At 29.2% G+C, this 13030-nt stretch overlaps 1 protein-coding gene across 3 annotated transcripts; it reads right to left on the bottom strand.

The window, feature by feature from the left end:
- Positions 1 to 1178: 1178 nt before the first annotated feature.
- On the bottom strand, positions 1179 to 10619 carry LOC100247339 (pectin acetylesterase 9). Of its 3 annotated transcripts, none has more exons than XR_787930.3 (13): positions 10026 to 10618; positions 9829 to 9911; positions 9389 to 9518; positions 6826 to 6905; positions 6331 to 6417; positions 5289 to 5413; positions 5147 to 5207; positions 4939 to 4995; positions 4768 to 4845; positions 4561 to 4666; positions 4095 to 4243; positions 1496 to 1596; positions 1179 to 1384 (listed from the first exon to the last, which is right to left on the bottom strand). XR_787930.3 is itself a non-coding variant. In XM_002271637.5 (13 exons), exons 1-12 carry the CDS (start codon positions 10141 to 10143, stop codon positions 1496 to 1498), a joined length of 1185 nt encoding a protein of 394 aa, XP_002271673.1. In that variant the 5' UTR covers positions 10144 to 10617; the 3' UTR covers positions 1179 to 1384. The 3 variants fall into 3 exon arrangements, 2 of the variants coding, with proteins under 2 accessions (XP_002271673.1, XP_059589687.1); XM_002271637.5 differs by having other exon boundaries at positions 1496 to 1606; positions 10026 to 10617; XM_059733704.1 differs by lacking the exon at positions 1179 to 1384 and having other exon boundaries at positions 1402 to 1596; positions 10026 to 10619.
- Positions 10620 to 13030: the final 2411 nt, after the last annotated feature.

Here is a 13030-nt window from a genome sequence, read left to right on the forward strand (position 1 = left end):
TTTTAATTTAAATGAACTATATATCTAAAAATTATTTATAAATTTATAATATAAAATTACTTGAAGAAAATATTTTATTAATTAGAAAAGAAAAAAAAAATCTTTCAAACGTGTTTTTTATTTATTTGTTCTAAATTTTTTTTTATTAACTCAATCAAACATGTTTTTTTGTTTTTGAGAACAAAAACTATTTTTCAAAATTTAGTTCCCAAACACAATTTTTTTTTAAAAAACACCAAAAACTGTTTTCCAGAACAGTTTTCAAAAACAGCAACCAAACAAACCCTAATATTTCAAGTTGGTTGAAGAGGTATAATTAGTTTTTATATGATTGATGTATATTTTTTGTTCAATTGTCATTATTGCTATCATAAAATTTTCTTTTCCTAATTTAGACACTAATACTTTATGGACTAAAATTGAATACAAATGTTTTTACGTCTCAATTGATTGGACTAGCGTGTAAGATTTACATATTAAAAACAAAAAAACGAAAGTGTATCCAAACAAGACAATAAGTATTTTCTTTATTGTTTTTCATATTACTATAACAAATAGATGAAGATTTTATAATTTATAAAAAATTTTATATTTTAATCTTCTTTTCTTTTTTTTATTGCTCTATGAAAAGATTCCATATTTATTTTATTTTTCCTTTTGCTTTTATGTGGTTTTAAGATCAAAATTAAAATTAGAAATTCTCAAACAAACTCTTTTAAATGAAGTTACAATGAAATATGTGAACAGTTTTCTTCTCATCATTTATGATGGAAAAGTAGGAAACAAACCTAAAAACTTATTAAATTGTTATAAAATATTTGATTTGTCATATATCAACTCCTTGAAAAGAAGTTTAAAAACTTTAAAAAATCACTTAATTTCCCAAAAAGAGAGAGAGATTAGTTATCAATATGATTTTCCTTGAAGAACATATCTTATATAAAACATATATAAGCTTTCTAGCAATTAATGATAGCATACATCATTTGAGAACTTGAAGATATTAATTATAAGGTGTAAGTACAAAATAAATGTCTATCAACTTAATTAAAAATCAAAGTGATTTTCTTAAGCAAAGTCAAGGAATCATAACTTTCCACCAAAATAACTAAAGAAAGCTTTGTGGTTCCTTTAATTTTGCAAAAGGGAAAAAATAGGATAAAAAAAAAGATAAAAGATAAAAGAAACAAATCTTTATTGATTGATAGAATTGCAAGAATGTTAATTTCATCGAATTATTTGAATAATTGAACTATCTATCTGAAAATGTGCACTTCTTGTAATTGTTGATGTGGTTCTTATAAAACTATCAAATTACTTCATTTCTTTGAGTATGAAAAGAAGCCTTTGGCAGTTACCACCCTACAGATATTGGATCAAAGACCTGCAATTCAGCTTGTGGGTGAGAATAATGAAACCTTGTAAAAACCTCCATTCTTATGTTGAAAATATAAGGAACAAATTTAATTTCAATGCATTTAATCAAGGGCAATACCTAAGGCAATGGTATAAGATTATGACAAGTGGTGTCACAAGGATATGCACAGTCAATCTCTTTAGTTATCCTTCTGCTAAAGTACCAGTCACCAATTGCTTCTGCGATAGTCTAAATAAGATAATTAGGTTTTTAGTAAGGTTTCTTAATTTAAGAAAAAAAAAAATCAAACAAACAAACAACAAAATTTGAAAATGATAGGATATGTAATCAGAATATATAAAAGACATCCATCAAAGAGTTAGGGCTAAACCCCAAGTAATAGGAGATATACAAAGGATGCCAAAACAACAAACAAAATCCACCTTAAATATGCACACAAAACACTTTCCCACTAACTAATACTCAACTAATCAATAAAATCTAACAAGAATACAAAACCATCTTAAATATTGTTGGTGAATCCATTAGAGTATGGTACAAATAAGAGAGTCCATTATTGTAAAACAAAGAACCAAGCATTGGATTTCTTGACTATAGAAAGATAACTAAAATTAAGTTTTATATGGCCTAAAATTGAATTCTTTTTTCACAATACACACCTAATTTTTGGACCAATATTTCTTATTCTAAGTCACAATAACAAAAAGCACTACATAGAAACTTTCATGAAAACTTTATTTGAGATATGACTCGTGAGATATAATTAGATGTTAGAAACTTTCATTATTTGATATCCTTTAGAACTTTCCTATATTTTCCCTTCTATTAATAATTTTCTTTGATGAACACGTCTCACATACTATGTAACTTTCCTAGCAATTAATGATAACAACCACCATTTGAGAACTTAAGGATACTAATTGTATGATGTAAGCATAAAATAAATGTCTATCAATTTAATTGAAAATCAAAGTGATCTGCTTAAGCAAAAGTCAAGGAAGACTTTCTAGAGAAATAACTAAAATAACTAATGAAAGCTTTGTAGTTCCTCTAATTTTGCAAAAGAGACAAACAAAATAGAAAAAGAAATAAAAGAAATGGATCTTTATTGATTGATAGAATTGCAAGAATGATGCCAATTTCGCCGAATTATTTGAATTGTTGAACTATCTATGTGAAACTATATTCTTCCTTCAAGTGTTGATGTGGTTTTTATAAAACTATCAAATTACTTCATTTCCTTGAGTAAGAAAAAGAAGCCTGTGACAGCTACCACCCTACAAATATTTGATTTGAGACCTACAATTCAACTTGTGTGTGAGAATAATGAAACCTTATAAAAACCTTCATTCCTATATTGAAAATATAAGGAATAGCTTTAATTTCAATGTATGTAAGCAAGGGCAATACCTAAGACGATGATATAAGACTATGGCAAGTGGTGTCACAAGGATATGCACACTCAATCTCTTTAGTTATCTTTCTTCTAAAATACCAGTCACCAATTGCTTATGTGATGGTCTAAATAAGATAATTTGGTTTTCGATAAGGTTTCTAGTTCTTGAAAAAGATGGAAAAAAAAAAAACAAAATTTACAAATGATAGTACATGTGGTCATTATTTTTTTGAAAGGAAAAAATATATTAAAAGCACCAATCAAAGAGTCGAGGATAAACCCCATGTAATGGGAGATATACAAAGGATGCCAAAACAACAAACAAAAACCACCTTAATATGCACACAAAACACTCTCCCACTAACACATACTTAACTAATCAATAAAATCTAACAAGGATACAAGACCATCTTGAATATGTTGGTGAAGCTATTAGAATATGGTACAAATAAGAGAGTCCTTTGCCGTAAATAAAGAACCAAGTGTTGAATTTCATTAAAATATCTTTGATTCCTTTCTTTTCAAAGTATCCAAAATAAGCAAAGAGGGTTGTCCTCCAAATTTTCCTTCTATGTTTACTCACATGACTCATGTTCCATCCCTTTAGCAAATATTTCACAAAAAAAAAAAAGGCAACCCCAAGACAAGCTAAAGAGAAAAGAAATGCCAAAAATGCCTTGCATTATTATGACAAATATCAATCACTTCATGATATGTCAACATAAGGTCTATTAGAAGTTACATATAAATAGTGGGATAGTTTATCTATGAGAACCATGGCACAAAAGTCACATAAAGCATATGCATCATCAACTAATAGGATCTAAATTGAACTCAGGTACACTGGTGTTCAAACAATAATAACTAGACATTTGATAATACACAAGCTAAAATGTGTTTAGTCAATGGGATTGAGAGGTCATATCCTAAAATGGATTTCAGTCAATAGGATTGAGAGGTCAGCTCCAGAAAAAAAAAAAATGTTAAGTATCTATCATACATGAGCTCGTAATCAGGTTCAAAAAAAAACAAATACACTGGGCATATCTCGCATAATAGGATTGTGTTCCAATATATTAGATATATAACATTTGGTTGTATCTAAATTTGAATTGGTCATTTCCTAACTCAAATATTTGTTGGAAATTGGAAAGGCAAACTAACCTTATTTGCCACTTTTAAATCAGATTTCAATAGAATTTCAAAATTCAACTCTCATCCATTAACTATCTTAGTTGCATACTTTTTAAACTTAATCTAGTGGTAGATAATGGAAGCCAACAACAATACAAATGAAGGCAATGACTTAAATTTAAATACCTTATTGTTCACCCTTGGGGAGTCAATTGCCAGCCATGTGTCTTGTGACTCACTTTGGCAATGAGCAAAGCATGAATTTATAAACATCCCTCCTCTTCTTGAATAAGTATAGAATTGGTTCAAAGCTGTAAGCATATCTTTCCTAAAACCTGAACAACGAAAATTGAAAGTAATAAATGGACCAAAATGGATACTTTAAAATTTTTAAACTTCATAAATATTACTTAATGGTTTCCTTCTACTTAATTGAATTCAACTTTAGATTTGGGATAGTCATGCATTCTCAGAAGTAACTTGCATAATATGATTTTTCTTTTTCTTTTTTCAAAAGAAGAAAGCACTAAAAGCAGGAGCTCCTAAAGTATGATAAAAACTAAGAATATATATATATATATATATATATATATATATATATATAAAATTCTTAAAAATTGTGAAAGAATATTAAGAGGAGTAGAAGAACAACCTTGCAAAATACTTAGCTGGTTTGGATTGCATGCCGCAGGATCTAGCTTGCAACGATTCCAACGTCCATGCAAATCAGCAGTAGGTGGCACCAATATATGATGAAACTATTAACATAAAAAAACTTCTCATTGTCTAACTATAGCATCATATTGCAACATAAAGTACATGGTAAGAGATTCAAAGCAATAAACATAGAGAATTTTACTTGGTACACATCATATGCTGAGTTTAAGATAAAAAAGGGTGTCTTAATGAATTCCAAAGCATACTGTGGGAAGAGGCACTGTGCAAAAATAGAAAAGAAAAATGTTAAAGAGTGTAAAAAGAATGCATTGAAGAACCTATAGTATTTCAGCAGGGTTGTTGAAAATCCTACTAGATGTGGATAATGGAGAGAACTTGTGCAGTTTTCATGTAGATTCTTTTCAACCCCCTGTCATGTAAATACAAAATGAACAAAAAAAAATGCTCTTAGAATATTGTATATGCATGTCATTGTAGTCAACGAGCAACGAGCAAATTTCGATCAACTTATGTGCAAACAAGTAGGCTACTTTTAAGTTCAAAGATTACAAAAGATGTACCTGCAGGGAAATGAGTTCTTCATAGAAGGCCCTCATAGAGTGGTTCAAGCTTATGTCTTTTCTGTAATGAAAAGCCAAAATCCAACATTAGAAAAAATATACAAGATTTGGTTCACCATAAATTAAGGAAGAGAGAACTTACTCATCAAGAAAAAATCCAGCATCACTCAAGCATTTTACACTGGCATTTTGTGGTAGAAAGCTGGTAAAGTTGTCACAATGCAAAAAAGATGCTAGACCTCCAGCAGAGCAACCTGAAAGTAAAGCCTAGAGAAGAGATTCAATTAATATTCCGACAATATAGTTAAGCCCTTACTTCTAAAGTTAAGAAGCCTGCTAATGACAAAAATAAACAACATTCTCATAATGACTACTATTCCATGAGTAGCTCACTTGAAGAAAAACGATTTGTTTCAAATAGTAATGATTGATATTAGCTGTCAAACTTGTAGCCATATTTTTTTCTTCAATTTTCAATTTCTCATAGGTAAAACTCAAAATCTTTCACCAAACAAGGATAATCACCCTGTTGGTAGGTTGTAGATGATCCCATAAGCATTTTGGTGTAGAAGTTCTTCTATTTATTTACATCTACTTGTAGCAGATTTTGCATTAATTTAATGGAATTGATAAAAATGTACCAAAACAGAATGAAAAAATTACTAGCATTTGAACTAGTCTAAAAGAATAATGGAAGGCATGTGAACATCACAAAATTAAGGGCATTTTCATCCTATTTGTATTTGGTGAAGCATTTTGGTGAGAGGTTTTAACATGTACAATATTAAAATCATAGACCATCAATGGCCAAAATTGAGTAAACGATTAACTACAAAAGGCAAATATATTCATTAGTACACATCATATAGAACACACATGTTTGAGAAATGCATGTAGTGACATGAAATATGAGTGCATACATAGATGTCTCTACTCTTAGCAAGTATTTATATGACTTATTCACTGAGCTAAAGAGAAGATGAGGAAAAGATGCTACACATATCATCATTTTATTGATATAGAACTGATGTTGCATTGTCATATTAACACATAAATCATATTAAATTACTATGATGCCATATTGTCACCTTGCAAAGCAAAAGTATAAAATAATAATAATAATAAGAATAAATAAAATAAAAGAAAGCAATTTGATCAATAAATCCACTCTAAATAATTGTTACCTTCTTTGCTTTGCTTAATCCTTTAGGGAGAAGATCATTAATTATTGCTCGCCAAATCTTCTGCCCTCTAAAGTAGAGTATTGAGGTCTGTTCATTTCCCAAACATAGAAAGACTTAGCTAAAATGTTGTTTAGAATAATTTCAATCATAACTATATATCCACATCCAACCTTCAACCATGGTTTTTATATTCAATATAAAAACAATACTTATATCCAAATTTGAAGTACTTCAAGTAGCATTAATAATGAAATTCAATAAATTTGGATGGATAACTAGCTTGTTTTCTTCAAATTCATATGGAATGGAAAACAATGGTAAAAGAAGTGAATTGTAACAAGAGCAAGTTATATTCTAGTTAGGAAATAAAAGGAAAACCAAAAAGCTCCAATGAAATTAAAAGAGAAATGTTAGGTAATATATGTTAAAAACTTGGTAAAAAGGTGGAAGACAAAGACCAACATGTGACAAAAAGAGGTTGGGTAAGAGACAAACCCCATTGTCAAACTTGGCATCCCCAGCAAATGAGGCTCCATCACAATATCTTAGCTTCACCCGGTTCCAATTGTAAAAATCTAGTCAACATTCATATTCAGTGTTCAATGGCTATTTCTCTAGATAAGCAAAAAAGCATGATAAATAGTCTTTATTAGATAGGAGAATATTAAAAGATGAGTACTCAACAATTCATTGAGCATTTAATAACTAGGCATAATTGGCTAATAAATTCAATATCTAATGATACATCAACATATAAAAATAATGGCATGATTATATGCTCTTTGTCATTGTATAATAAAAAAAACTTCACTGACCCATTAATGCAAGCGATATGTTGGTTGGTATTCTTGTTACATTAAATGTGGCCAATTGATTTTTCACTTTCTTATGGCATGTGTAACATTAAGAAAAAGCAGGAAAAATTAACAAAGTGGGTATAAATCTATCACCTCATATTCAGATATTACCTAACCGTTTTATACCCATCTATCTATCAAAATTAAGAAGAACATCTTTTTATTTGTTGAGAAGAGCATTCATTCCACCAAACTGTAGGAGTTATTAGAAGTCTACAAGCTCTCTCCATCAATTAAATCTCTTCAGCCTACCCCTTAAATGGGAAGAAAAGACTAGATACAAACTGCATTTGAAGTTAATAAACCTCATATGGATATCAATTTTCAAATTTTTACATGCAAAAAATATTATATAAATTCATTGAAAATTTTTTTTAATGAACATAATAAAATAATTTCAATGAACATGTATAATAAAATATCATGTAAACTCTTTTTATGGAATCAATGACATCATATGCTTTGTCTAACTAAAAGGTTAGTACTCGGGGGTTTTATTGAAAGTTCTAACATTGTGCTAACAAATAAATTTATAAGTCATTTTAAATCCTTCCCACAATTTTCTACTTTGAGACGAAATATGTAAAAAAGAAACACGAGAGGATCATTGTCTTGACCAAACTCTTAATATAATTTCTTAGCACATGACCATGTTTCTTGTAAAGATCTTCCTTAAGAAAACATGTGGAAAGTAGATGTTTAAAATTAATATTTAAATATATTTTAGCCTCTGAAACCTTTTTCTTAAGGACTTGTGTATGATTATCTCTAATCGTTCCAATAATCTCAATTTAGTTCATGACGAAAACAAAGAACTTTTCTTATTGTCTTATCATGGGTGTCTTATGACTTCAATCATTTTTCAAAGTGATTCAAAAGAATACACAACTAAAAAGTTACATCACAATGATCCTCTATTCTCTCTTAATCCATTTCATTCAATTTTCTTGCACCTTCCTAACTATTTACAATTTACAAATTTTACAATAATGTTGACTTCCATATCTTCCTACAACTTACAAAGCAATGATGGAAGCAATTTTACTAAATCAAAGCTTCATTATTATTAATATTATTATTTTCATGAGCAATTCTTGCATTTCAAGACATACTCAATTCTTGTATTAAAGCTCAATAAAATAAAATATTTTACCAAATTGAATTCAAAATTGGAAAAATAAATATATTAAGAAAAAATTAGTGTCATATCATTTTATAATTTTTCTTCAGTCGGTGGGGGGTTCATGTGCAAAATTGGATGGAATGAAATTTCTATCTATGATCACAAAAATGAACGGTGAAGATTTAAGCAAGTGCCACAAGGCTCCAAAAAGGCAAACACTCAAACAATTGAGAAGTAAGACAAGTCTACAACTTGTTGCCAACTAGACTTTTCAAAATACAATTGTACCCCTTAAAAACATAGAAACGGTTTGAGAGAATAGAGGAACAACAAAAGGCAGTTTGGTCCTTTCATGTCCCACGGCCAACAATGGCTGACAAAAAGGAAAAGGCTTTAAGTAAAAAAAAAAACAAAAAAAAAATGATGCATTGGGCCTTTCATTAAATAAATGATGGGAAAGGGACACTCCAGAATGAGGAAGATGGACATGTCTTCCCCTTCTTACCGAGATTTCCGGAACTACCCTTTTTCTGCAAAAGAAAAAGGTTCCTTGACCTTCACTTTAAAAACAGTCAAAGGACATTAATGTCCAAAAAGGGAGTTCTCAAATAATAACATAAATAAATAAATATAATTTTTTAATAGTCTAAAAACATCTTTACATTTAAATATCATCCTTATATTTATATTTAATTATTAAAAAGTATCACTCATTATAGTGCATATATTTATTTTAATTTTTTATTAAAAATAAATTTTGATGTAATTTGTTTTTCTATTTTTTTTTATGATTTATTATAAATTTTTGATTGAATAAAAAAGAATTAAAATATTTAATTTTTTTTAAAATAAAAATAATAATAATAATATAATTTTTATTTTTTATTTTTTAATGTTTAATGAAAATAAAATATTATAAAAATTATATTAATCACTAATTAAAAAAACAAACATGACTTAAATCGTTTAATAAAATGATAGAATAAAATTATGAATAAAATATTTTATAAAATAACAAACAATTTCTACTAATTAAATAACTATTTCTTTATAAAGTTTTACGAAAAGCTCTTCGTACCTGGATTTAGAGATGCATTATTGCTTAAAATTCCAGAAAAGACCTCAAACTTGGACATGTAACGAGTTGATCCACGACGAGTACCGGCTCTCTCGAAGCATGATTCTAAATCATTGCACCACCCACCTCCCTGTAATAATATTCATGTGGGTTTATCAACTGATCAATTATTCATAAATATGATTTGTCCTATAAACTATCGTTTTTATTTTCAAAATTATATAATTAAAAAAATTAAAAACAGCTTTATTAGCTCATACTTGGTTTCAGAGCTGGAGCACCACATCAGCAACTAGGCAACTCCTTCGGCAGCCGGTGTACCGGAGACATGGCTGCCCTTGGCGGTGATGTGGTCCCACCAATAAGAGTTAAAACAATCCAAATCAATCCAAAAACTGCTGATGTGGCGCTCTTGGATTGGACGCAACGCCAAAACTCACCTCAAACTGCAAAAGCCAGTTGGTAGCTCCAGCTCCGAATCCTTTATGCAGATGATACGCCGGCAAGCTCCCGTCTAAGCAAACTACACACAAACATTCCCCGAAAAGAAAAAGGCAACAGGAAAATCAATCACTCATCAACAGAATAAAAATAAAATAAACATAAAATTAATCTCCACCCGTGACTCATGACTCACAAGCTCCCTGATGAGAAGCATTCCGAACCAGAGTCATCGGCACCTCCAGCCTCGGCTCCGACAATACGCACCACGCGCACGTTAGCATGACCGCGCTAACGTACGCCGCCACTCTCATCTTCACGGCAAGGGCAAGAAAACAGCACTCTGGCTCTGCTCTGTTATCGCTGTCGATGAAGATGACTGAGGGATGAGCAAAACGGCCTCGTATTTAAGTCGGTTTCTGAAATAGACATCAACCGAGGCGATATTTATGGAGATTGCCATCAACATATCCGCATTTATTGCCTGATAATATTTCAATATAATTTTCGGATATATGTCAGGGAAAAAAACCAATGTATTTTCTTTGAAGATGAGAAACCAAAGGCGTTTCAAGGTTTTGGAATCCTATTGAGCGGAATTTATTTTCCGACAGAAAATTTAAGGGATGCTAATCTGGACAATGAGGCGTGTAAAAAGGAAAATGGGAAATGGAAAATGGAAAATCTGCTTTGATTTTGAAGGAAAATAAGGAAATGAGTTTGGATTTGGATAAATTGAAAGAAAGTTAGAAATGGAAAATTTGATTTTGAAGGAAAGTAAGGAAATGAGATTGGATTTGTACAAATTGGGAGAAAATGGATTCTGTTACTTAAAACGGTGTCGTTTTAAATGGTTAGATTTGGATATATTTATAGAAATATCTCACAATTTTGGATTAGATTTACAAGCGAAAAAACTTCTTAATAATTTTACAATGATTTTTATTTTTTTTTCAAACTTTAAGAATATTAATATCTAATTTTAGAAATTATTTAAAAGTTTTGAGATTAGAGAATTTTTCATTTTTAAAGTGTTTTATGAAATTTTAAAAAAATATAATTTAAAATTTTATGAAAATTAAAAGGAAGAAAAAAATGCATTTCTTAATATTCTATTCCTTCCCACTACCCTTTATGAGACAAATATTGAAAGAAATTTTTTTTTTCCTCTCTTTTTATTTTTACAAAGTTTTGTAACAAAACATGCCCTAATAATGATGAATATGCTTTGTCAAGACACCGGTCGGTTGAAAATTCTGGATGGGCCAGCCATGGTTGGCGGTCATGGGGCCACCCTCTGAACAAACGGATGATGAGGCTTCACCATCTGAGTCCTGGTCCATGAACCAACTCATGTGAGCTTTTTTTCCTTTGGTTAGGTTCCACTGGGGCCGCTCTTTCCTAATTCAGTTAGGCCAACGAAGACTTGAGGAAAAAAATAATAAAAAAAAGATAGAAAGTGCGTCCCCAAGATGACATGGCACTTTGTGATTGGAGGAAGAGGAGAGAATGGGAAGAAAAACCAGAGTCAAATTCAGCTTGAGTTGTTGGATCTGAATCCAACGCAGTGTGTAAAGCCCACATATCACACCCAAACCCACGTGGGTCGCAATTATCATCCCAAACACTTATTCTCTATTTTAATTTTTAAATTGGGCAATGATTAGTTTGTAATTTGCTATGAGTCAAATATTATTTAATTTTTATTTGATATTTTAATATTTATTTATATAATTTTTATTAATATTTTAATATTTATTTGTATTAAGCCATGATGAGTTTGGGTAGCTTTTAATTGTGCCAATGCTACAACATTATCCATTCAATATCTTTACATTGTCCATGGATATGGCAACTCCAATACTTGAATGGTAAAGCTACTTGAAAAAAAAATACAATTTTTATTTTTTATTTTGTGATAAATAGCTTTGATTTTTTATTTTATTACATCAAATGTTTATAAATATCGTTGTAGCCGATGAAAGCCCAACCATGTAAATGCATGTTACAACAATTATTTTGTGATAAATAACCTTGATTTTTGTTGTGTTTTTTTTATTATATCAAATATTTTATATTAATTATAAATTTCATTTTAACAACTTATATTTAATTGTATAAATAGATATGACAAACGTTTATATAATTAAAAAAAGTTTATATTTATATAACGTCAGATGTTATATATCGTTAATTTACGGGGTCAAGCAAACAAACACCTCTCAAAGAGCCAGACAAATCCCCACATTGAAGTCAAGAATCGATTATAATACCATTTATAATAATTTACACCTAATTATATGAAATTATCCGTTCTAAATTTAAATGGATCTCACGATTTTAAAACGCATCTATAAAATTAAACGAAGTTTATACTTATATAATGTCAAAAACTTTATTCTCTATCCCTCTATCCAATATGGGATATCACAATCATGATAAAACAAAAAATATGATCTTATTATGCAAATAATAAATAAATAAAATACCATCATGATATAAGCAACATAATAAAAAATAAATGATTCATAGAATATGACCATATACAAATAATATTATTACAAAAAATATAATCATATATTTTTTTTACTATTAAGATTTCGAATTTGAAATTGAAGAGTAGGTTAAGTTAAATGAAGCAACATATTTTCTTTTTTCTTTTTCTTTTTCTTTTTTTTCCATTCTATTTCGTTTTGGTATTATTTATTTGATGAATTAATTATGGTGGGTCATAAGTTAATTTTGAAAATGGAGAAGAATCCAAATAAGGCAACAAGACAATGATGAAGGTATCATGGGCTACCACCATCTCTGGCACAATTGATTGGTTTTCAAGAAGTAATGGGGCCACAAGCCAAACATGACAAACAATATTTATCAAACCCATGTGGCCACCAAAGGTGCCCAAATTTTGTTTGACTTGTACACTTGGTCAGAATTAAGAATTATGTCCTTCCTATGTTTGGATCTCCGAAAATGTGAGGGAGAGGAAAAATAAATAAAGAAAAAAATGAAGAGAAATAAAAATAGATTTTAATTTAATAAATTATTTTTATATGTTTATGTAAATTTATTTTTTTATTATTTAAAGATTAAATAATTTAAAAATATATAATTTTTTTATAATTTTAAATTATATTTGAATTTTATTTATATTTTTATAATAAAATCAAATATAAAAAAAATCATATTTTTTAACAC

The sequence above is a fragment of the Vitis vinifera genome, chromosome 16 (assembly GCF_030704535.1).
Source record: "Vitis vinifera cultivar Pinot Noir 40024 chromosome 16, ASM3070453v1".
Taxonomy (NCBI): Eukaryota; Viridiplantae; Streptophyta; class Magnoliopsida; order Vitales; family Vitaceae; genus Vitis; species Vitis vinifera.

What these genes read in the sequence shown, in the direction of transcription:
- LOC100247339 (XM_002271637.5), bottom strand. Translation starts at nt 10,143, where the DNA reads ATGAGAGTGGCGGCGTACGTTAGCGCGGTCATGCTAACGTGCGCGTGG. An exon ending in TGCTTCTCATCAGGGAGCTT is followed by an intron (nt 9,912 to 10,025) that starts GTGAGTCATGAG and finishes GTTTGTGTGTAG; the next exon opens with TTTGCTTAGACGGGAGCTTG. An exon ending in TAATGCATCTCTAAATCCAG is followed by an intron (nt 6,906 to 9,388) that starts GTACGAAGAGCT and finishes AATGTTGACTAG; the next exon opens with ATTTTTACAATTGGAACCGG.